The 26,495-nt window shown below is 42.2% G+C and overlaps 1 protein-coding gene across 1 annotated transcript in view; it reads left to right on the forward strand.

The window, feature by feature from the left end:
• Positions 1 to 450: 450 nt before the first annotated feature.
• The window catches only part of LOC126298531 (BTB/POZ domain-containing protein KCTD12), a 113,247-nt gene continuing 87,202 nt past the window's right edge, over positions 451 to 26,495 (forward strand). Inside the window, exon 1 of the mRNA XM_049989892.1 lies at positions 451 to 926. Coding sequence (XP_049845849.1) covers positions 498 to 926 — 429 coding nt within the window. The 5' untranslated portion in view covers positions 451 to 497. The remainder of the gene's footprint in view (positions 927 to 26,495) is intronic.

Raw genomic sequence — 26,495 nt, forward strand, 5'->3', positions numbered from 1 at the left:
TCGTGTCAGGCCTTCGCCGTTACTAAGTACTGTTCCTGTAGTTTGTCCCTAACGTGGATGTTTACTTCCGTACCAACCGTTAGTATATTTCTGTGGTGATTTGCTCCTGGTGTTACCACGTGTAAATATATTTTTAAACGCAGAAAATGATACTCTTGCTTTCTGTCAATTGTCCACTGTTTGGGAAGCCGACTGACGGACAATTTATTTTGTTCCCGATTACACACGGGAAATAGCTCACAGAACCAGAATGGAGAAAAACAAAAGCTACATAAAGTGAGCAGGGAACGTCGTTAGCCCGCAGTTAGCCACAGCGCCGCAGCTCGTCGATCCGAGAGGCGACTTTGTGCAGCGCTGCCGGCACAGAGGGGACTTCTCGATTTTTTTGCGCAGCGTTTGAATGCGAGGTGAGAACCGTGACGAGGCCGCCAAAGGTTAGCTAATGAGTCGGCGAGGCGGGACGGCACGCCGGAGCCGCAGCAGCCGCGAGCGCGCGCATGCGCAGAGCGGCGGCCCGCGTCGGCCGGCCGCGGGCTTCGGCGCGGCACTCGCAGCGGCGCGGCTCAGCAGTCAGCATGCAGGACGACAGCGGCGACTGCTCCGCGGCGGCGGCGGCGGCGGCGGCGGCCTTCCCGCCCGTGCTCGAGCTCAACGTGGGCGGCGTCTACTACACGACGGCGCTCAGCACGCTCACGCTGACGCCGTCGCTGCTCGCCGACACGTTCTCGGGCAGGACGGCGGTGCCGCCGAGGGACGCCAAGGGCCGCTACTTTCTGGACCGCGACGGCGTGCTGTTCCGCTACGTGCTGGACTTCCTGCGCAACGGCGCGCTCGTGCTGCCCGACAGCTTCCGCGAGGGCCAGCGGCTGCGCCAGGAGGCGCTGCACTTCCGCCTGCCCGCGCTCGCCGACGCCGTCACTCGACAGGTGCGCCTGCGCCCCGCGCGACGCCTAATACTCTAGCACTTCGCGGCGCGCCGTGCCCGACACCTAATGTCGCCCTTATTTCTCACTAGACAAATTTACGGCAACTCTCCCGCAACCATTCATTTACTGATAACTCGTTTGTTACCACAAGAGTTGCTTCGGTCTTGTACCAGACGTCAGGTACAGATACATAAAAAGTATCATTAGTAAAAAATAAAAGGCTGGTAAAGTTTCCAAAATTTACGGTAACCACTTGTAGAGAAGGACTGCGAGACACTTGCGTCAGTTGCAAGTGAACGCGAGTGTCTCAAAAAATTCAATTAAAATTAAAGACTGAGATGGCATAAATTTGGTTTCCTCTTGATGTGTGACTGTCTTGTATCGTTATAGAACACACAGGTTTGCGGGAACAGTAGTTGCATCAAAGTGTGGATCATTTACTAGCCTTAAATCTTTCACTATCCGTAAGGTACGATTTCTCTGTGTAGCTGTACCTGATGATATGCGCACGCCTGCAATTAATACAGCAATATTGAACTAATTGGTGTTAAGATAGTAGTGGCGGGCAGTTTTTTTATTAATCTGACTATTTCATACAGTCACTACAGCATTATTAATGTTGAAAATTCGTCGTGATTTTCAACTGATTGTAAATATTGCTATAATTTATATAAGCTTTCTATTTAAGTGCAACCACTAGAGAGTATTTTTACCACTAACTATGTCGTTAGTACTTACTTCCATCGGACCTATGTTTTAAGAGCTCGACATATATACGTTGTGTACATTTTAGCACAACTTTTTTTTATTTCTTCACCCTTACAATCTACTACTGCCCTCTAGAAATGGGACACAGAAAAATAAATAGGTCTCAGGCAATGACTCGTATTGAGGAAAATCTTGAAACGTATTGCTAAATGTCTTCACGACTCTCTAACCTGATATTCTGCAATATTTTGAAAAGGAATAAATGATACAGCGTTTCCAGAGCTACCATCTGCCACTATATATATATATATATATATATATATATATATATATATATATATATATATATATATATATATATATATATATATATGCGCCTGGTTCAAAATTATGTCTCGGTTTATAACTCAAGTAGCAGGAATAAATTGTCTACTTCCTCTTCTTACTTGTACACAGTATTCTGCCAAAGCCAGCTTGTGTATTTCCTTCATAGAAGATTGATTAAACAATAAATTTGTATTTACGCTGCTGAAATTGTGCACTAGGATGATGAAGCACTTTTAAGCATGACTATGGTGAAAGTATAAATTAAAAGTAAATTTAGATCTATGCCTCATCTGCCGTTGTGTAATTGTAGCCTTCAGAGTAACAAAATCAAGCATTTTATTAATGGAACGTGATTTAAAACCAAGAAAAATGTTTTTAGAAACTTAAACATCCATTCTAGAATAACAAAAACGTCCTTTAACAGTAGTGAAATCATATTATACTACTATTCACATTTGTAAAAAGCGTAGTTGAAAGCATCACAGTACTTCCTCGGCAGCTTCAGTTTTCAGCCGTTCCATACTAGTTTTCCACATGATCTCGTGATATATTATTTCACTGAACATTTTCAGTGTCGGGCTATGAAGAAAATAAAGATAAGCGTTTCTAGTGTATGTAAACACTTAGATTGTTAGTTTTGCTTGATATTATCATTTTGTGAAATAATATCACTTCATTTCATGCTATGTCAGTTGAAACTTTTATTGCTGCCTAACAACTAACATATTACTTGTATTTCAGATTGACTCAGACATCTAGCGGCACAGGTTTACTATCCTCTTACGTCTTCTATCATACGCTGGGCCACATACTGTTTTTTTCAAACCCGTATCTTGGTCTCCTGTTTTATGTGAATTCGTTTTTTCCTCACCCCTGATGGAGAAAAAAACTACGGAGACCTCAATTCTGAAGGTTAACGTCCCGTAAAGGTCACAACAGGCAAAACATCACCTCAGGCTTACTCAGGAAACATTCCGCGACGGGGAAGAAGAGGAGAGGGGGTAGCCATTGACTGTGACCTTCTCGGAGAAAGCAACAGTCGCCTGATGGGCCTGCCGGAATCACTAAATTTTGTACGTCAGGATAGGAGCCTGCAATGACACATTTAAAGATTTATTCACCGACACTTGCCAATTATCTGTGTTAAATAAATTGCAGGTCAAGTCGGCTACACCAGATAGCTGCCAATGATAATATAATGTAAGGTCATAAGACTAGATGATAGCACTTCATCATTTTCCCCCAACAAACTGCAAAATATGATTACCTTGCACTTTGTTAACTCCAAAAGGTTATTTCCCAATGCTAAAAGAAAATCAAATAACTTCATACGTACACTACTTTTTGTGCCGTTTTATAGCCACTGAAGGCTATTACTGCATCAAAGAACTGTCCTCTCTACACCATTAACCTCTTCGAGTTTACTGAACTTTCAGTTATCTGCTACATACTGTAAGTGTAACATCTACGTTTCATATTCGTCCCACTGACCATGCAGAATATTACTTCTTTCTTTTATTGAAATCCCTATTAATTATGTCTAGCATCATTGCCATCCTATATGACAGGGTTTTCTGAAAATTCTTTCCTTCTTTAAAGCAACAAAATTTACTCTTTCGTGCAACGCTGTCTGCTCTGTCTCAGGGATATAAATCACAGATTCTGCTGCTGATGGAACAGAAAATGTCTGATCAAAAGAATAATTTTCGTAGTACATCCCTTGCAAAAGCAGTCTTCAATCCAAAGTTGATAGAAAGTAGGGAATTATTTTTAGGTCAGCATAATTATGCGTTACCTGCACCGATTCAAAAGACTGCAAAACCATTACCACGTCAATTTTCCCAATTACAAACAGTAGGACTTAGAACGACGAAATGTCCTCATTTCTTTTTAGAAAAGTATCATTAAAGTTACATATTGGAGTCGTTCGCAGTGCGTAAACCAGTTTTTTTTTTTCGCCTTAATGATAGCACAGGAAATGCTTTACGGTGAAAGCGATCCCCGTAAATGAAAATCCGATGGGCACAGGGGATCTGCTTATCACTTCAAGCATACCTGCTTCAAACAGTAATGTAGCGCAATTATTTGAGATATCAAAGCAAGATAAGTAGGTTCACTGCATTGATTCCCATGAAGTAAATGGTGATATATTTGTTTCTAATCTTCCCGGTTTACAAAACCATCATCAGAGAGTAACTGATTCAGTCATCTACTGTCTTATAATATTGTAAGCAGAGAACAGGTTCACGAAATAAAGCAGTAAAGCGGAAGGACTTAAGTTTGTGGTTTCCACTGATACATATGGAACCATTCTACCGAACAGCGACCCAATAATCCATTAACGAGTTAGGGTTCTTATTTAAAATAAAGACGTTGCGAAATTTCACAATATTTCGGATTTGATTTTAATCTTCAGTGAACGTAATTCCTGACGCTGATACACGAGCAACTTAGTATAATTTATGAATGGGTAAAATAACTTTTCAGTTAACTGAACAATGTGCTAACATAATGAACAGCCGCCCAGGGTGGCTGAGCGGTTCTAAGGCGCTACAGGCGGGAACCTCGCGACCGCTACTGTCGCAGGTTCGAATCCTGCCTCGGGCATGGATGTGTGTGATGTCCTTAGGTTAGTTAAGTTTAAGCAGTTCTAAGTTCTAGGGGACTGATGACCTCAGTAGTTAAGTCAGATAGTGCTCAGATCCATTTGAACCGTAATGAACAGACATGGTTAACTGACATGATCATTCAGTGCAGGAGGTAATCTATAATTTTGTATTGTAATCTTCTTTCGAAAACCAATTTATTTGGTAAGGTCGCTATGTTAACACAATAACTGGATTACTAGTTTCGGCAATATGTATGGCCACCCTCAGATCCATAAAACCGGACGGTGATAGTTACGTCATGGACTGGTTACACCGCAGGAGGACTATAAAATACGCATAAAAATCAAGGCATTAAAATGACATTCCAGGTATTCTGTCGTAAAGTATGTACAAGTTTCAGTACGCTTGAGATGTATCTGTCTTGTTCGACCCAGGCGTAGTCAAAATTGTAAATACTTTATGATAGAACACCTGTTATGTCATTGTAATGCCTCGACTTTTTCATGCAGATTTTATACTCCTCATGTGACAGAATGGTGAAAGCATTGCATGATGTAACTATCACTGCCTGGTTTTATGGGTGTGAGGATGGCAATACATTTTACCGAAGCTAGTAATCCAGTAATTATGTTAACTTAGCGAACTAGGCAAACAAATTGGTTTTCAAAAGGAGACTACAGTACTTAATGAAGAAAACCTATAGAAGGCTAAGTTAGAGAGTTTTCTGTAACAAATTGAGATGGAGAAATTGAAATAAATGGTGACTGTACGTTTCAAAGGATCAAGGGGTATAGTTGCTGTGATAGTAGCGTGTGATTAGCTTCCATTTAACAGTTATAGGGCACTTCGCAGCAATTACTTATAAGAGACTGAAATAAATAATCTCATAATATTTAACTAATTACGTTCCGCTGAAAATGAATAACACGTATAAAACCCCTGAAGACTGAGATCGAACACTCAGTTATAAACAACTTTTAAGATGATCATGACAGTAACGCGTGAAGTTTGCATTTTGATGCCGTTCATTGTCACATACCATCTCGGTTGGTCAATTCATATTATTTGAAAATTCATACGAGGTGTTGTTAAGCTTAGGTTCAATCAAACCAGACTGCTCTACAGAGCACCACAACTGATCACGTAGGTAGTACTTTATGGGTAAACTACCGAACCACATTCGTTAGTTACAGGGTGAACATTAAAAAAACCGACAAACTGCAGGGACGGATTCCTGGTTGAAAATGGAGAAAAAAAGTTGCTATGAATATGTGTCCGGAAACGGACGGTGTGCGTGCAACGACGACAGTTCTTGGCTCTGAGCACTATGGGCTTAACATCTGAGGCCATCAGTCCCCTAGAACTTTGAAATACTTAAACCTAACTAACCTAAGGACATCACACACATCCATGCCCGAGGCAGGATTCGAACCTGCGACCGTAGCGGTCACGCGGTTCCAGACTGAAGCGCCTTCAGCCGCTCGGCCACACTGTCCGGTGCAACGACGACAAATCGTCCCGGAACACAGTACGGAGCTACACGGCATCCACGACATAGCAGGTGTTCAAAGTGGCTTTCATGGGATGCAATGCATGCATTCACAAGTCACATCAAAGTACTTCGGCTTACACCATGTTGGCTCATCGCTTGCCTCGAGTTTTTACTAGGGTTCGTCGCAATTTCCTATAGAACCCGGTCCTCGAAATCTGATGTACGCACAGTCCGCCGCCTCCATGCCTGTTCGTCTGTCTTAAAGGACCCAGGATCACACACACGCCCGAAAAGATCCTGAAATATTGTGTGATGTAGTTGTTGTCTGTGAGGGTACTTGTTTTGGTATGACCGTGCTGCGCCTCAACCCTTTCCCTATGCTTGGCCGTACACAAACACCATCTCGGCTCGTTCTCAACATGAATACGGGGCCATTCTGCTTCTTACAGTACTCTGCTTCATTCAGCCAGACTGCAACACGCAAATAATACACGGCTCTTGGTGAGAGGAAATCACCGAAGTTAAGCGCTGTCGGGGGTGGTCGGCACTTGGATAGGTGACCATCCAGTCCGCCATGCCCTGTTGCCATTGTTCAGGGTGCACTCAGCCTCGTGATGCCAATTGAGGAGCTACTCGACCGCATAGTAGCGGCTTCGGTCAAGAATGCCATCATAACGACCGGGTGAGCGGTGTGCTGCCCCCACGCCCCTCCTATCCGCATCCTCCACTGACGATGACACGGCGGTCGGATGGTCCCGGTAGGCCACTCGTGGCCTGACGACGGAGTGCTTTATTTGGTCAGAGGAAATGTCATTCGTCACGACCATCTACCGTGGCAACGATGCATTTGCGGACACATGTTCATAGGACATTTTTCTTCCATTTCCTGTCAGGAATCCGTCCGTGCAGTTTGTCGGTTTTATTAATATTTACACTTTATGAAGGGTGGTCAAAAACTTCGCGTGCGAAGACCGTACAGTCCAAAATTGTCATGCCAATCAGGCAGCATTGCCGTGAGCATTGAGGCAATTATACCACGGTGGAACCAGGTTGAAGATACCCGTTTGGTAATTGTTTGCTGCACATCCTCGTCCTACAGGAATCGCTGACCATTCAAGGCCTTTTTCAAGGAACCGAAAGTGTGATAATCACACAAGGTGATATCATGATTATAGGGGCGGGTGCTTGAGGGCCTCCCACTTGGGTTGGCTAACTTCTGCTTCACGACAGTCGTAATATGAAGGCGTCACGTGTCGAAGCGCGACCAGCACGGAACCTGGGCCACCATTCCTCAGCGGTGGTTTCGATAGACATGCTCCTCCATAAACATTTTTCATTCTCCTATGGATGTATACCGGTGTTTGTCCTTCGGCAGCCAAGAAAAGAATAACAGCACGTTCACACTGTTTGGACGCATTTGCTAATAACGCCGCCATCGGTGACGTTTCCACATTTACAGAATGCATATCGGAAAGACACGAATGCCACTCCAATCCCTTGCCTACGTGTCGGAGCTCATCTACACGCTTCGGAGTCACGCTACGTTGTTTATACGCTGCAGCAAAACCTTGAAAACGACGGAAACTTTTTGATCGCTGCTTATAATTACGTATGAATATTTTGCTTGTTATTACTTGAAGATATTAGTATCTAACACCGAGCGAGGTGGCGCAGTGGTTAGCACACTGGACTCGCATTCGGGAGGACGACGGTTCATCCTGATTTAGGTTTTCCGTTATTTCCCTAGATCGCTTCAGGCACATGCCGGGATGGTTCCTTTGAAAGGGCACGGCCGATTTCCTTCCCAATCCTTCCCTAACCCGAGCTTTCGCTCCGTCTCTAATGACCTCGTTGTCGACGGGACGTTAAACACTAACCACCACCACCTAGTATCTAACAGCTCCGATACGAGAGAGGAAGTAATTTCTTTATTCAGGTAAATAGCCTATAGACATTAAACACCCTAATTATATGTTCGTCTAAAACTGCACAAAGATTTATACACTTGTTGATTTGAAAAGAAAGAGTATAACTTAACGGCCCGTCATGACGAAGACATTAAAGACGGAGCACGCACTTGGCTGGGGGAAGGAACTCGGCCTCTCCCACGCAAGGTATCTAAGCATTTTCCTTAAGCAACTTAGGAAAACGACGGAAAACCTAAAGCTTGATGTGAGGATGGAGATTTTAAACGCCGCCCTCCTCAATGCGACTGGATTATTTTGTTTGAAATGGTTCTATGAGCGTGTATAGTCTCACACCCTAACGTGCTAATTTACTGGACTCATAAATGAGCCAAAACTGTATGGAATACAGGCACATGACCGATAGCCGTTTGTGTTGTACAATGCTCACCATTAATGTATTTCTGTGGTGGTTTTCAACTCCCATATATACAAAGTTGCCGTAATGATTCCCGATCTGCACTCCGAAAATAGGGCATACAGGCATCTACAGCGCGAAGAAACACAAAGTATTTTTAAAAAATTTATATAAAAGAGGAATAAATGAATTTCTTTCTCAGGTTAAACTGACGATAGGGCAGGAATAATAAACAATGAAAACCCGGGGCGCGTAACGCGGGAAAAATTCCTGGAAAACAAAAAGATATCGTGTGTCATCCATTCTTCGCTGCTCGAATTCAGACAATGTGCTTTATTTCTAGCGTATCGTAATATTTATACTACGGATCCCGCTAGAGAATGAGCAGTTTCGAAAATTACTTTCTGCTGAATATGCTGCAAAGTAGTTATCGAGTCTGCAGAAAGTCATCTATGCAGGGATCCACTCTATATTGTGTTTGCACTGTGTTAATGTGCTCTTGGAAAGATAGTACGTGGCCGAAAAATGTAGAGACAAAATTAAGATTCTTGATTGCTCTGTCAGGTCACCGTCAGGAACAGGCGCCAACGATAATTAAACTCTGATGCGTATAAACATTTAAATGATAGAGCCAACTAGTTTTTCTACTCTCACGACAACGAAATCTGGCTCATAGTTCATAATAAAATGCTCCTGTACAAAAGCAGAATTAGAATTCGCCGCAAATATTAGGTAGTTTGGGAGACCGTGAAATTTTATTTACCGTTATCTGTCAGCAGACCCATGACTGTGATGAAAAAAATGGGTTTCACTTCAAACAGTATTCTTCGATTTGATAGAAAAAGAAAGACCTGGGACGAATCAACTGAACCGGAGGAGGCTGAATGAAGTGGTTCATTAGTAAATACGAGGGCGTGCGGAAAAGTAATGCCCTAGAATTTTTTTCTGAGAAAATTTGAAGGTCTTTCAATAAAACAAACTTCATTAACATTCTATATCATTACTCTTCATGGCTACTTATTTATTTCCCGACATAGTCACCATGCCGACGAGCACATTTCTCCCAGCGAGAGACCAGTTTTTTGACACAGTTATTATAGGATGTTTGACTTCGTTGACCTCACCTCTGCTTGCCCCGCTGCATCACGAGCAAAGTGAAGTCCACAAAGGTGCTATTTAAGTTTTGGTAACACATGAAAATCGGACAGAGCGAAGTAGCTACTGTGTGAAGGATGATCGATGACAGTGAATGCAAGGCGTCGGGTCGTTGCAGATGTTGCTTCGCTCATGTGTGTTCTAGTATTGTCATGCTGAAGGAGAGGGTGCTACATGTGTGGGCCATATCTTGGAATTCGCGGTTTCAGTTTTCTAAGGATCTCGCAGTTATTAGCAGAGTTTCTGGTTCTGCCTTTAGGTGTGAATTACAAATGCACCACGCCTTGAAAATCCCAGAACACTGTGAGCATTACTTTGCCTGGTGATGGCATGGCTCTTAACTTCCCCAGCGTCGGTGATCCTTTACGGCGAAACTCCATTGATGCTCTTATTTCCGGGTTCAAACTGGTGACTCCAGCTTTCGTCACCTGTCACAATGTTATCAAGGAACCCTTCATCCTATGCCTCAAAACGTGAAAGCAAATGTTGACAGATATCCACTCTCCTTTGTTTCATGTCAGGAAGAAGCACTTGAGGCACCCACCTTGCTCAGTTTTCTTACCCGCAGTTCTACAACGATGACCTGTTCACGCTCTCGTGATATTCCACACTTATCTAGGAGTTGTTTCCATGTATCTGACGAGTTTCTCTAATAATTTCATCACCGCGATTCCGAAGAGTTCGTCGGTTGTAGACCCAATGCTCGTTATCTGGGAATGTATTCTGTATACACTACTGGCCATTAAAATTGCTACACCACGAAGATGACGTGCTACAGACGGGAAATTTAACCGACAGGAAGAAGATGCTGTGATATGCAAATGATTAGCTTATCAGAGCATTCACACTAGGTTGGCGCCGGTGTCGACACCTACAACCTGCTGACATGGGGAAAGTTTCCAACCGATTTCTCATACGCAAACAGCAGTTGACCCGCGTTGCCCGGTGAAACGTTGTTGTGATTCCTCGTGTAAGGAGGAGAAATGCGTACCATCACGTTTCCAACTTTGATAAAGGTCGGATTGTAGCCTATCGCGATAGCGGTTTATCGTATCCCGACATTGCTGCTCGCGTTGGTCGAGATCCAATGACTGTTTGCATAATATGGAATCGGTGGGTTCAGGAGGGTAATACGGAACGCCGTGCTGAATCCCAACGGTCTCGTATCACTAGCAGTCGAGATGACAAGCATCTTATCCGCATGGCTGTAACGGATCGTGCAGCCACGTCTCGATCCCTGAGTCAACAGATGGGGACGTTTGCAAGATTATGGCCATCTGCACCAACAGTTCGACGATGTTTGCAGCAGCATGGACTATCAGCTCGGAGACCATGGCTGCGGTTACCCTTGACGCTGCATCACAGACAGGAGCGCCTGCGATGGTGTACTCAACGACGAACCTGGGTGAACGAATGGCAAAACGTTATTTTTTCGGATGAATCCAGGTTCTGTTTACAGCATCATGATGGTCGCATCCGTGTTTCGCGACATCGCGGTGAACGCACATTGAAAGCGTGTATTCGTCATCACCATACTAGCGTATCACGCGACGTGATGGTATGTGTTGCCATTGATTACCCGTCTCGGTCACCTCTTGTTCGCATTGACGGCTTTTTCATCAGTGGACGTTACATTTCAGATGTGTTACGACCCGTGGCTCTACCCTTCATTCGATGCCTGCCAAATCCTACATTTCTGCAGGATAATGCACGATCGCATGTTGCAGGTCCTGTACGGGCCTTTCTCGATACAGAAAATGTTCGACTGCTGCCCTGACCAGCACATTCTCCAGTTTTCTCACCAATTGAATACGTCTGGTCAATGGTGGCCGAGTAACTGGCTCGTCTCAATACGCGTCACTACTCTTGATGAACAGTGGTATCGTGTTGAAGCTGCATGGGTAGCTGTGCCTGTACACGCCATCCAAGCTCTGTTTGACTCAATGCCCAGGCGTATCAAGGCCGTTATTTTGGTCTGGATACTGATTTCTTAGGATCTATGCACCCAAATTGCTTGAAAATGTAATCACATGTAAGTTATAGTATACTATATTTGTCCAATGAATACTTGTTTATTATCTGCATTTCTTCTTGGTGTAGCAATTTTAATGGCCATCCTCGATACGTCACAGTACAAGGCTTAACGAAGGGTTCCGTTTACCAATAATAGCCGCTCCCTCTTCTACTCTATTCCCGGCTGTTTCGATGGAACATTACGGTTTATATGCATCCTCGCCAGGCCTAATCCCTCTTACCTTCGTTCTCCCTTATGCGAGGCATAAAAAGATGGCCACAGAATAGATGCACTGGTTACCCAGAATATCGTTGTTACAAATATGTCCAGCAGCGTTTTCACGAGTGGAAGCATACAAATAGGCTCGTTCTACAGATGCATCTGAATGTCTGCTCGTAACGCGGAAGTTCGTGAACACTTTACAGCTGCAGTTTCGTTGAAATTCTAGTTGTTGGAACGCAGTGTTTTTGTATGACCACAGTTAATGTCTAAAGCATGATGATTACAGTAAAGACAGTCACGAAAATGTGTGTTTAAGTTCCAAGTAATGGAAAATACTAATCTTGTGAAATACTACTTTTCCAGTCCGGCAAATGAGGGGTTCTAGGACACATGAAGAGATACATACAGGAACTTCCTTCATATTCTAGAAAAAAATAAGTTCCATTTGCTCTATTTCATTGGAATTGAAGGCAATGTTCAAGATAATAGAACGTTATTCCTTATTGAACACACAATAGCGATCTAACATCCTGTCAAATTTTCTGAAATACGTGCTGTTCAGTATTCTTCAGTTTTTACAATGTAAAGGAAATATTTTTGACTTGTTCCAAGCTTATAAATACTTCTGATTACTGAAAAACAAAGAATGATGTAAATATCGGAAAAGAGATGTCTTATTATAAGTTAATGGATGAAAAATATACTTGTATCATTGGGTTCATTTGTCGTATTTACAACAAACAGAAAATGGTTCAAAACTTCTCTCTAGCTCCATGTTATGTTCCCCTTGGTCCAGGCAGGAACAGTGCTGTCATTGGTAGATAGTCGCATACAAGCACTGCATTAATCAGAGTATAAGTAAGCTACTTCAGTGATTCAGTGGCCTATATGTATACTGAAAATTCTTTAGCCTTATGTATGCAGGTATGAAGCCTAATCACACTCCAAAAGGATTGGAGGGCCCTGCCATATTGCTCCAAACGTACTGAATTTGGAAGAGATGCGACGACCGTGCTGCCCAAGGTAGGGTTTGGCAGTCACGAAGACAAGCAGTAGAAACTCTCGCCGTGTGCGGGCGGGCATTACCCTGCTGAAATGTAACCCCAAGAAGGCTTGTCGTGGAGGGCAACAAAAGGCTCCTACAGTATAGTGGATATGCCTCTGTGTTGTAAGGGTGCCGTAGATGACAACAAAAGGGGTCATCCTATGAAGAGAAATGTCGTCCCAGATCATCATTTCTGGTTGTTGAGCGTCACCAGACACGTCTTCGCTGCTCATCGAGGCTCATGTCTAAACAAGGATTATCACTGAAGACAATTCTGCTCCTATCAATAAGAGTCCAGGCCGAAGATGTGTCTGAAACGGTGGGATATCAACCTGACTGTCACCCACCATACGGCCCGACCACCAGGAGTGATAGTCTGGGCTGCCATTTCTTTTGATAGCTGGATCCCTTTGGGTGTCTTCAATTGCCGCCTTACAGTTTAGTGGTGCGTCGACGACATTCTACGCTCCATTTCGGTGCCCTTCACGGCAAGCCATCCTGGGCTTTCATTACTGCAAGGTAATGCTCACCTTCACACGGTAAGAGTTTCTACTACTTGTCTTCCTGCTTGGCAAACCCTGCCGTGACCAGCAATGTAGCCCCATGTCTCCCCAATTAAGAGCGTCTGGAGCATTATGGGTAGAATCTTCGAACCAGCACGGGGTTTTGACGATCAAACTCGCCAATTGCATAGATTTCGGCACGATATTCCTCAGTCTATCAATCAATGCCAAGCCGAACAACTGCTTGCGTAAGGGCCAGATGTGTACCAACGCGTTATTGAGTTTCTTAGTTTTTCAACCTCAGTCTCTTGAATAAATCATACAATTTTTCTATACATGCATATCATATCTACCGATATCTGGACGATTCGGATAATTCATTCGTGGTGCGTTGCATCGTTTTCTTTGTCTCAGAGTGTGGTTGGCAAGCGAATATTAAGCAAAACGAAAATGATGTCACAACTTGACATTCTCACATTCGCTGGTAGACCTTGCCACTGAGTGGTTGTAAACAGTGTGACCCCAAGTTCTTGTTTCCAAACTAAAAAAAAATTAAAAATTAAAAATTAAAAAATGTTCTCTCGCTAGCACGTTGTTCAAAAATGGTTCAGATGGCCCTGGGCACTATGAGACTTAACATCTGAGGTCATCAGTCCCCTAGAACTTAGAACTACTTAAACCTAAATAATTCGAGGACATCATACACATCCATGCCTGAGGCAGAATTCGAACCTGCCGGTTAGCATGTTGTCACGTGAACCATTGGCAGACATCTGCTCTGGGTTTGAAATCATTTGGCCACCTCTCTCCTACCTGTCATCCATGGCACATCATTGACAAATTCGCCGTTCAGTGTATGAGACCGGCAGCATTACGCAGCAGTATCACATTACTCACAGCCATTACCATTCGTGAATGGTATGGGGAAGTAAGAACGTTGTTGATACACCTTCATTAAAATCCAATTTCGTCCAACTTTATCGTTCTAGGAGACTGATGACCTCAGAAGTTTAGTCCCATAGTGCTCAGAGCCATTTTAACCATTTTTTGAACCTTCCTCGGTATAATGTTACTATATCTGGCCCTATAGGTTATTTACGCATATTTCATTACTTTTATTTATGGTATGTAAAGCTGACAGTCTCTGCTCCCAATTCTGGCTATCAGCAAAACTTCCTGTGTTTAGGGACAATTTTCTAATGGTACATCGAAGTTGTTTGCAACTTATTCATCTGCGAAAAGTCTCAAGGAGCTTCTGATTTTTGGTGTGAAATTCTTCATACGTATACAGACCGGTAACGCTACTGTTCAACTTTGTTGCGGTACACCTGACTCTGAGTTATCTTCTACTTCTATCTTGTACGTTAAATGCATCGTCATCAATTTAAATGATGTCAGCGCTCTAGCTTCTGCCAACTAGTAACTTTCATCTATAGCAATTGATCACGTATACTCACATGTAGAATGTCTCCCGATTTGTAGAGCAGTAGTTACTAGTATTAACAAGAAAAGTAAGTCTGCTTTTGTGCCCCTGTACATGTACTCCTTTACGGCGTTTAAAGTTATAGGTACGAACGATTCTCACTACTTTTATGTCGGCTTATTGATAAACCTTTTAACTTTCCTAGCACTACTACAATCCCCAATCATATAGCTGTTTTCCTTTTGAAACAATCTATACGTTTATTAATTGTTTTCTTCATTAAGAAATTAACCCTGTAGTATTTTATTTTAAATGATCTGCATTACTTTTATAGTAGCTGAATTATTCGTTCCTAGACAGGATTCGACTCCAAAAATAATCCAAGCATATAGTATTTCATTTTTGTCAGCACAACTGTATTTCATGTCTAGTTGTCCAAATAATTTCTTACGAAGTTCAGAATGTCTCTGCACATTACAAATAATTGCTTTAAATCCATTCAACACAATACTTAGTTTTGTTTTTAATTTCCCGTTCGTCAGCGAACAAATAAATATTGTAATAGCTTACGTTTCCGATATAAGTTCTAGGCAGCAAGTAATTCATCAACAGAAAATCTTGAAAGCTAAATTACCTCTTGCAGTCAGCATTTTCCGCTGCGTTCGTATTGTCTGGAGGTTTCGAAGATCTGAACTCTCCTACAATCCGAGAAGGCAAATAACACCATAAATGGTGAAATATTCCAAAGTAAATCGCCCCCTTAAAATAAGCAAAATTTTTTCCTGAAACTTCTGACATTTACTACTACGGGTACGCCTTGATGTTTGATTTTTTAAAACGTTTTGAGAGAAAATAAAAATATTATTCTGTGATAGTAGTAACGTTAGCATTTCCATGGCATTATTGAAGGATTCAAAATAAAATATAACGACATGAAACAACATTAATTTAGTACAATCTTATGGCTTCAGAGGATTTAAAAATATTACTTCCATGTTTATTGAGACATATATCTTTCTAGACACCGTTTTCAAGTACTGGTTGCAATTTCAGGGCCAGTGTTTTTAACTACCTGCATTGACGTTGATTATCCGTTCTTGTCGCTATAAGGCTTTCTCTTTCCCAGTTTCCTTATACAGTATTCACTGTCGGGATGGTGTCTTAAAGCAATCTCCAAGGTGCGCTGGCCATTAGTCATCTCTTTTTTGTATATGCGATGTATACCCAAGTTCCTTGTGTTTTTCGATTCGATTCCGGCCCCTCGAGATGACCAAACAGTTAATATTCTGTTGTCTTATTCGGAAACAGCGGTGTTCAATTCAAATTCGGCCGTCCTCATTTCATTTTTCCTGGGTTTCTTAAATCAGTTTAGACTAATGCTGGATATCTCCATCTTCGATCGTTACCAATCGAGCTACTCCTTCTCTAATAATTATCATATCGATGAGACGTTAACATTTGACATTTCCTTACTTCAAAATAAAGGATTTACACACTTTAAAAACACTGTCTACAGTTTTCGTATCATTGTCTGTATTTTTTATTCGTTCATAAATGGTTAGTTCTTCAACATAATTATTGATCACACACTGTATGGAAATTCTCCTCTCTTTGGGAACAAAATTGGAATTTTGAGGTAAGTTCTTATGGGACCAAACTGCTGAAGTCATCGCTGCCTTCGCTTACACACCACTTAATCTAACTTAAACTAACTTACGCTAAGGACAACACAAACACCCATGTCTGAGGGAGGACTCGAACCTCCGACCGTGGCAAGGCGCCTGAGAAAGCGTTGCTACCACGCGCGCCATCCCTCTCTTTGTTTCATCGCAGGTACATTTATGAAAATAACAGCCGGATCAGACAAGATAACTTGATATGTCCTGCAGGAAATGTTGCTTGTGGGAAAACCGGGAGTTATCAAGTTCAATATTACTGCCACCAGAAAAAGGTAACATTGCTCACCCAGACATCTCTGTTTGACACATGGCTATAAAACAGACATGGTTCGACACTCTAGGGAAGTATTTGTTCCTCTTATTGCTTAGAGTTACGACATTTTATTGAGCTACAAAGAACTACACTCATTTTATTACCTAAACAGTGACTTTTGTCCCACCTCTGCGACTTGCTTGCAATATTAATGACATTGTAGGGTAGAAAGTTGGATGATGCGTTTCCGATTATACATCCGCGAAGAGTCTTTACATTTAAACTGAAGTTTGGACGTCTACTCTTCAAATAATGTATTAGTCAACAATCATTACACTCTGTAGATATACTCGTAGGCTTCAGAGCCCACAATTTTTCTTCTGTCTGTAACGATTAGAACGGCATTGTAATAGTGGAATATGAAATATAAATACCTCTAATGTGACGCAGAGGTAGACTGAAGCAGTGAAGGCAATTACACAGAAATGTGGATTGCAATTGGCGTTGGAACATTTACTGAACATATAACCCGCCAAACCTGTGAAAGCCGTATGTTTTTGCTAAAAGAATACTCTGTTGCTTAGAGAACGTTTCAAGGGTTACTCAGTTTTGTGGACATGCCAGAACGGCCTACTGTAAATATATAAACGTAACCAGTATTCTCTGTTAAAACATTCTGGTGATCATTGTTCAGGCTTTATCAATTTAAAGGCAAGTAGTTGGGCGAACACATGAATGCCACTCGCTCAGTAATTCACGCATGAACTGTATTTTTCATCTACCTTCCCAATGACAGAACTGTATGTAAGATTTGCGACCATATAACTCTTATTCCTATCTTTACGAACTTACATAGAGATTGCTGTGCCTGCTGTATTCAGTGCATAGGGGCCGAGATCACTAGCTGTATTCAGTTGCGCCCTAGATGATAATACTTGGCTTTATTTTGTCTATTGTGCCGCTCAACAATGCAAGTTGCCAGAGTACAGTTACCACGGCAGGACTTAACACGTATGCAGAAGCAACTGTAGGACAGGCTGAAGAGAAACATACTTGCTGGCACTACATTTTGCCACTTAGCACACCAGCGAGAACGTGATGTGCCACATGCAGTCAGAAGTGGTTATAGATGCTAGGTAATGGAATCAAACGCAGTGGTGTGAGTCACACGAGTTAAACTGCACAGAAGACACCATCTCACCGTCGACACAGATAGATCCACATCCTTTACAGTGATTTAGTCAAGATTGTGAACGAAGCTGTAAAATCTACAAAATCCATGAATATGTAATGGCGGCCATCCCGTTCTGTGGTCACATTGTGTGGTTCAGTACCCTCTCTTTGCTTTGTGTGACCTTATTAAGTACAATAGATCCACACACGCATCATTGTCGTGGCAGTAAATCCTCTACATTTTAAACGATAAGAAATAAGCACTTCCCGAAGACATATCACCGTTTGAACTCACTCATATACTGTCGTTTGGTCCTTTTGGTGATAAGTAGATCTACCGGTGTTGTATTTTTACGGTCATTTTCTTTTTCCAATATTTACTTATCACAAACGCTACTGCCGTTGACTACAACAAGCGTGAGTGTTAAAAAGAGACTTAAGCTCTTTAACGTTAAGGAGCGCAGTACTTTATATTTTTCTGTATTTAAAGTCATTACCAGATATTAAATCAGACTTTAATATCATTTGGTGCTTAAGGTACCCAACATCGAGCTTGTCGACATGAAATATCGCCTCAGTGGGTGAATATAGTTGTGGTGTCATTGGTTATAAAATATATCGGTTGCGTATAACTGCTTTATTCTCAAAGTTATTCGGGTTGGAGCTCACTTGTGCTAAGTGACCACAACATGTAATGAATTATTTTATTCTAAAATACTAATAAGCTGAGACACTGGTACCCTTGTGACATTTAATGTTGATGATCTACATTTAACCTAGTTCATCCTCGGAATTAGCTAACGACAACATATGATCTGAAATACTACACTGAAACCGTTAGATTTTCTAGAATATTCTGTTACCTAGAAGATTCCTCAGCGCTGAGAGAGGCACTCGTTCTATCCTGAATGGTTTTAGTTTAAGTGATTTTCAAGTAAGATACGTTAGGTTATACTACAAGGTGATTTTGAAATCTTTATTGCGTTCCTTGATTTTACAAAAATTTTTAACATTGAGTATCGTACACGGTCTATTACTTCTCATTGCCTAGCAGTTGCTCATCTGTTTCTGCTTCTTTTAGTGCCTACACTTTACAACTGACCGTGTGCGGAGCACCATGTAGGCTACAGCGAGCGAAGCACAGAGGTCCTTAATGGAATGCAAGTGCTCTTGAGCGCTATGGCGAAAATTATTTACATCTATGTATCTACGCCGCAAAACAAAAAAAAGTTCAAATGTGTGTGAAATTTTATGGGACTTAACTGCTAAGGTCATCATTCCCTAAGCTTACACACTACTTAAACTAAATTATCCTTAGGACAAACACACACACACACACCCATGCCCGAGGGAGGACTCGAACCTCCGCCGGGACCAGCCGCACAGTCCATTACTGAAGCGCCTTAGACCGCAAAACGTCTTATGGAATGTGTCTGAGAATATTTTAGGTGTTTCCCGCTTCATTCGCGAATTTTCGACGATAAATATTCATATTAGCTCGAATTTCTTTCATTTTACCACCATGGTTATTTCGCAAGATACATATGGAAGGAAGTTGCTTGTTATTTGACCGTTCCTGGGCAACACGCTCAACCACAACATTCAATGCCTTTTTTTGTAGCATGTTCCACTGTAGTTGGATGAACACTTCCGCAAGTATCGTGCTTACCAATACGACCTATGACGAGACTTGATGCTGTTCCTCAAATAATTCTAATTAGTAAGTGTTCCAGAGGGGCAAACAATACTCAATATTCGAACGAATAACGATTTTGTAAGTTTAGATCTTTTCGAGAATAAATTACATTTCCATAGGACTTTTGCTATGGATCTCATTATGGATTCAACATCCCGTAACACTAGTTCTATGTAGTAATAAAAATATAAACCGTTTGCGACCGAAGGGCCTAGATATTTATAGTTGTAGCTATAGACTGGTTGTCTATTCGCAAGCCAGAAAATACGTGAGGTGCACTAGCAGTGGGATTCAGTAAATTATCAGTACAAGTAGTAGTAACCAGGTATTAAACTTCAAAAATAAAAGTTCATTTTTCCAAACGACATTAAAATTTTTTTTATTGTTAATGATTTTTTGAAGATAACGTATTCCTCAGCCTAAATTATTAGCCAAACAACAAGTCTCCAAGTCATCTTACGCAGTAGAGACAATCTTTTAGCGTTGTGATACAACTGTATCATCCAGCAACAGCGTCAAGGGGCTTCCTATATTTTCCGCTAGATCTTGAACAGTAACGGCCCTATAACATTCACTTGTGCTACTCTGAAAGTTTCTATCCATTAGGAAGTTATGAATTAATCACAATGCTGGTCCCATACGTCGTAAGATCGTACCTTCTTCACCATCCGAAAGTGTAGGACTGTGTGGTATGCCTTCTAGAAGTAAAGGAACAAGGAATCAACATTGGCGCTGTTATGCACGGTCCTCAAGATCTAATGTGAAAAAAGAGCAAGCTGTTTCACAAGATCGTAATTTACAAACTCCTTGTTAATTAATACAGAGGAGATTTCCAGCCTCGAAAAAGGTAATAATGCATGATCATAAAATATTTCCGTCTTTCAACAACAGATTGGTCTACACTTACTTACCTTTGTTCGATGTCCATTCTTCAAAACCAGAATGACTTTTTTTTTTTGTTGTCCATCGATGTACAAAACATTGCTGCTATGACGGTATCAAGTTCTTTCACATACTCGCTATAGAATCGTACATGTATGTCATCAGATCCAGTTACCTTTTCTATAGTGAAAGATTTCAGTTGATTTTCAATCCCACGAGCGCTCATCGCAATGTCTGCCCTTCCCGAATTCATGCGACAGTTGAAAGAGATCCCATAGTACTAGCATACTGAGTGAATCAATTTCATAAAACCGAATTAAGTATTTAGATCTTCTCTTTATTAACCTGCGTCTCAGTTGTATTATCACTGAGGCACATTATTTGTTTACTGACTTTATGCTAGATTTATATTGCCATAGGATTTCGCGTCAGATCAGTAGGTAATATTTCACTATCGACTTTACTACACGTTGCTTGTGGTGCTCTCTTTACGCATAATTTGTATTCGTTCAGTTTCTGTTTATTAAGAATGCTCGAACTTCAGTTATATCAGTGATTTCGCCATCTTTGCATATTTAAGAAATTGTAACACGGCTATTGAAGCACGGAGGGTTTTCTCGTCCTTCATAACCTTCCACATTCTCGTTTAAAGCTTACTGTGAAATACCTGTAAATTTTAGCCGTTGATACTCCACATCTTGGACCCAAAAAAGACTGTAATATAATATAATAATCATTGGTAAGGTAACATGACATCTGTTTCTTGCCACAGATACTTGGGAACAATATTCCTTTATATTCTTTCCAACATCTGTGTCAATCGTGCCATGACAGCAGTAAGGCAACTGATTCCCTCCTCTTCATTAACTGAACAGAAACCATATATACACATCAAAAAAAGTTTTGCATCACCCCGGTTCCCAGAACTCGTGAAGATAGACGTTAGTGGATATCACAGAAACAGTCTCTTTGACTGTTCAGAAATGTCACTAAACCTGCTCAAAGATGTAAAAAACCATGCATGAGCAGCGCCTATTAGACGGAAGATGTCCGACAGTCGATCAGTTGCAGTCATTCCACCAGGAAGGAGGTACACGGCTCGTGTTGGCTGTAGTTCAACCATACCTAGACGGTCAATACCGTGGTTCGATCGCGCCCGCATTTTTATTTTATGCCAGGAAGGGCTCTCAACAAGGGAAGTGCCCAGGCGTCTCGGAGTGAACCAAAGCAAGGTTGTTCGGACATGTAGGAGGTACAGAAAGAAAGGAAGTGCCGATGACATGCCTCACTCAGGCCGCCCAAAGGCTACTACTGCAGTAGATGACCCTTACCTACGGATTATGATGCGTAGGAACCCAGTCAGCAACGCCACCATACTGAATAATGCTTTTCCTGCAGCCACAGGACGTCGCGTTACGACTCAATCAGTGCGCAATAGGCTGCATGATGCGCAACTTCATTCCCAACGTCCATGGCGAGGTCGATCTTTGCAACCACGACACCATGCAGTTCGGTACAGATGACGAATGGACCGCTCAGGATTGGCAGCACGTTCTCTCCACCGATGAGTGTCGCATATGCTTTCAACCAGACAATCGTCGGAGACGTGTTTGGAGGCAACCAGGTCAGTTTGAACGCCATAGACACACTGTCCAGCGAGTGCAGCAAGGTGGAGGTTCCCTGATGTTTTGGGGTGGCATTATGTGGGGCGAACGTACGCCGCTGGTGTTCATGGAAGGCGCCGTAACGGCTGTAAGATACGTGAATGCCATCCTCCGACCGATAGTGCAACCATATCGCCAACGTATTGGCGAGACATTCGTCTTCAAGGAAGACAATTCGCGCCTCCATCGTGAACATCTTGTAAATGACTTCCTTCAGGATAACGACATCGCTTGACTAGAGTGGCCAGCACGTTCTCTAGACATGAACCCTATGGAACGTGCCTGGGATAGATTGAAAAAGGCTGTTTGTGGACGACGTGACCCACCAACCACTACGCCGAATCACCGTTGAGGAGTGGGGCAATCTAGATCAACAGTGCCTTAATGAACTTGTGAATAGTATGCCACAGCGAATACAGGCGTGCATCAACGCAAGAGGACGTGCTATTGGGTATTAGAGGTACTGGTGTGTATAGCAATCTATACCACCAGCTGTGAAGGTCGCGCTGTATGGTGGTACAACATGCAATGTCTGGTTTTTATGAGCAATAAAAACGGCGGAAATGATGTTTTGTTGATCTCTATTCCAATTTTCTGTAGAGGTTCCGGAATTCTCGGAACCAAAGTGATGCAAAACTTTTTTTTATGTGTGTATTTTCTTTTTGTCACGTTACGCTCACAATTAGATTCTCTAGGTGCCCATGATGTTTAGAACGATCTGAAATGAATTAATATTCCTGGAACCTCTTTAAATGAATCACGTCGCCCTCCCTGCAGCTGGTAAGTTTAAATCTCTCACTAGCACCAAGTGCAATATCCTCCAAATGTTCAATTATGTAGTTTATAAAAGTGATGTATAAAAGTATTTGATTGCCAGCTTTGGCTCATCTCAGATAATTGTTTTCACCAGAATATTTCGCATTCAGAAACTGTAAGAACCTCATTAGATACTATAGAGTTCTTTACAAAATAAATCCACCGCCGCCACCACCACCAGCATTCAAGCTATCCTCACAGTACCGGGTGTATCAAAAAGAATCATCCAATTTAAAAAAAATCATAACCATTATGTTGTTTGAGATACGTGTGTGAACAACCTACTGTTGGAAAGAGCGAACTCTCGAGTTTTGCATGGCATGTGGAAACGCGAAAATTTTCAAATCAAAGGATTACTGAATGATGGATCGGTCACACTGGATCAAATGATTCAGCCTTACATTACTGGCATCCAAGGTCACCAGACCTGACTGTATGTAATTATTTCTTGTGGGGGTTTATAAAAGACTCTGTTTATGTGCCTCCATTACCAAAAACAATGAATGAACTGAGACATCGCATAAAAGCAGATGTGCGAGCTGTAACTTAAGACGTACTTGCTGCAATTTGTGAACAATTTGAATACCGCGTTGACATATTCCATGCATCTCAAGGTGGCATATTGAATACCTATGAAACGATATTAAAAAACTGTTTGAGTTTCCCGTTCATCAAAAAACATAATTCATTGTATATGTTTATTAGTTTCAGAAAACTAGACGTGTCAGATCGGATGATTCTTTTTGATACACAATACAATAGAAAATTAATATTTCACTTATAGTCTCAGCTAGCTGTTTGTTCCAAGTAGATTGTGAGCGTTGTAATATTTAAAGAGTGAGTGTAATTCCTAGACCTTACGCTCGTCCATTTAAATAATACCGTATTCTCATTCCTGGACTCACTTTCGTGAGGACGATGGATCAGATCCCCGTCCAGCCATCCACAATTAGGTTTTGCGTGAGTTTCCAAGATCACTCCAGGCAAATACCAGAACTGTTCCTTTGAAAAGAGCACTGCCAGTTTCCTTCCCCCATCGTTTCACACTCCGAGGTTGTGATCCGTCTCTAATGACCGTGATATCGACGGAGAGTTGAAGTCAAATCTTCCTTTCCTTAGTATTATCATTTTTTTCTCACTGGCAGGACATTGGAAACAAATCAGTACATACTGTGTTTTAAAGTCCCCCGCCGCGTTTTTCGGTCAGTGTGTGAAGGTTAGTCTCAGGAAACACCTTAAGAGTTTTAATACGGTTTTAACAAATAGATAAACTCATTCATGAGAAATGTTTGTGTATATAATTTATTAACACTACGCCAGACAAGTCGTCTGCCTATAGGTTCTTAGTGCTTCCCGTGCGAAGCCGGAGCGGTTCGCTAGCGGACAAATAAATATTAACTCCCATCTAAGGAAAGAAACAATATTTTGAGCAGACATAATGAACAGTTTGTCTTTATCACATATTTGCCAAAATATCGGTGGATGTATGCAAGATATAGTGTACTGATGGCGCTTATCGCTACATTCCTCTTTAGGTCAGAGAACAAAGAAAGAAAATAAATCCCGAAATATCACACGTAGATTCCATTACGACAGCGTTAAAAACTTAAATAATAATCATATACAAACGCAAATAACTGTATGAAACAGAAACTTTACATAAGGCAAGACTTTCTGTTGGATTCTTGGGACGTGAATTAAAAGTGGTAATCAAAGAAAACCATAGCTCATGGCTCTTACGTGTTAAAAGTATTAGATATTTCTAGAAACAATCAACAAAGGAATTATTGTGTGTGCTTTTGTAGGTGACAGAATGCAGGCAGTACTAATACCATAAAACGACCTGGTAACTGGCCAAATCTAATGCCATAGCGGTCTGTCCTCTGTGAGATTTGGAAATGGCATCGCTGTGCAGAAATTTTAAAGCAGATGTAGTTCCTTCTTTAAAAGGCGTCGGCGTATCGAAATTATTAACCTGATGTAGCGTCTAGCGTCTGGACAGACCTTTCCATGAGTACTTCACGAGCGGTACCCTACCACCTTCATGGAAATAAAAAAATGGGTATATAAACACATAATGAGGAATGGATCACAGATAGGATGTTGTTCCGTTTACATACTGCTGTCTTGCTCAGCGTGCACACCGGGTGATTTTTTCCAACGTGTACAAACCCCAGGGACTGATCGATGAGAGGATATGGAACAAAAAGGTCTAATGAACTTATGTCCGGAAATGCATGGTTTGCATGCTAGAGCCCATTTATTCAATCATACATCGTTAAAGAGCCTGGTGTCTAATACGCACTGTACCATGTAGCCACACAGTAGGCATGGTTTCCTCCTAGAGGGTGGTACTGTCCCCCATGCGTCATGCCCTAGTGCCCTCTCCTGCCATAGTAATTGGTAATGTTGTGTCCGATTCACTTCTCTTGCTGACTCACCTTGTAGCGAATGTGATAAATCGTTGTATGCAATAGTTCCGTATTCGAAGCACGAGCTTCCCGACATGATGTTTACTTGCGGAAAGGCAAATGGCGAAGAGTGGCGGACAACAAGGTTGCATCAGGAGACCTATCCACGCTAACAACAATCTCAGCATTCAGTGTTTGCAACAGTGTTTAGCCGTTTGGCTGAGACAGGGTCGTTTCAGGAAGCAGAAAAGCATGAAGGACGTACCCGACATGATCGGGCACCAGACTTGGAGGAAAATGTGATTAACACTGTGGAAAGGCGACCGCCGTGTGAGTACCAGGCAGTTGACCCACCAGTACAGACTAAGCCAGACAACTGTGTGGAATATTCTTCATGATAGTTGTTACTACCCATAACACTTACAGCGTGTGCAGAGCTTACTAGTGACGGACTTTCCACATCGGGAGCAGTTTTTTCACTGGTTGCTTCACCAGGCAACCACGATTCCAGGATTTGTCATCCATCCAATTCACAGATGAGGCCACCTTTACGTGCAGTGGTATCTTAAACTTTCGTAATAGTCATCTGTGGAACAGTATGCAGAGCCCCCATTCTACGGTTACAGCAAATCACCAGCATCGGTGCAACCGGAATATGTGGGCGGGATAATTGGCGACCGTAATTTGGGGACAGTTTTGCCTCCACGTCACCTAACAGGCCGGAACCGTTGGCGTTTCTTGCGGGTGACTTTGATTTCCCTGCTGGAAAAAGCGCCATTGGTGATTCGAAGGGTTATGTGGCTGCTATATGATGGTATTCCAGCCCACTTCGCCGTTAACGTCCGGACGCATCTCAATTGTGTCTTCCCTGGTCGGTGGATCGGACGAGAGGCTCCAGTTGCATGACCTGCTCGTTCACCGGATCTCAACCCGTGCGATTTCTGGTTATGGGGCCATCTCAAAAGTATCATGTATGTAGAGCCCATTTCAGATGTGGAGACACTATAGCAGCGTATTCATGCTGCCTTTGACGCTGTTCGGATGCAGCCTGACCGATGTGAACGTGTGAGACAGAACATCCTACGGGGCATACACGCATGCATTGAGGCACATGGAAACCATTTTCACCACATACTGTAGCTGTGGCTGCATGGTGCAGTGTGTATTAGACCGCA

This window comes from Schistocerca gregaria, chromosome X (genome assembly GCF_023897955.1).
Source record: "Schistocerca gregaria isolate iqSchGreg1 chromosome X, iqSchGreg1.2, whole genome shotgun sequence".
Taxonomy (NCBI): Eukaryota; Metazoa; Arthropoda; class Insecta; order Orthoptera; family Acrididae; genus Schistocerca; species Schistocerca gregaria.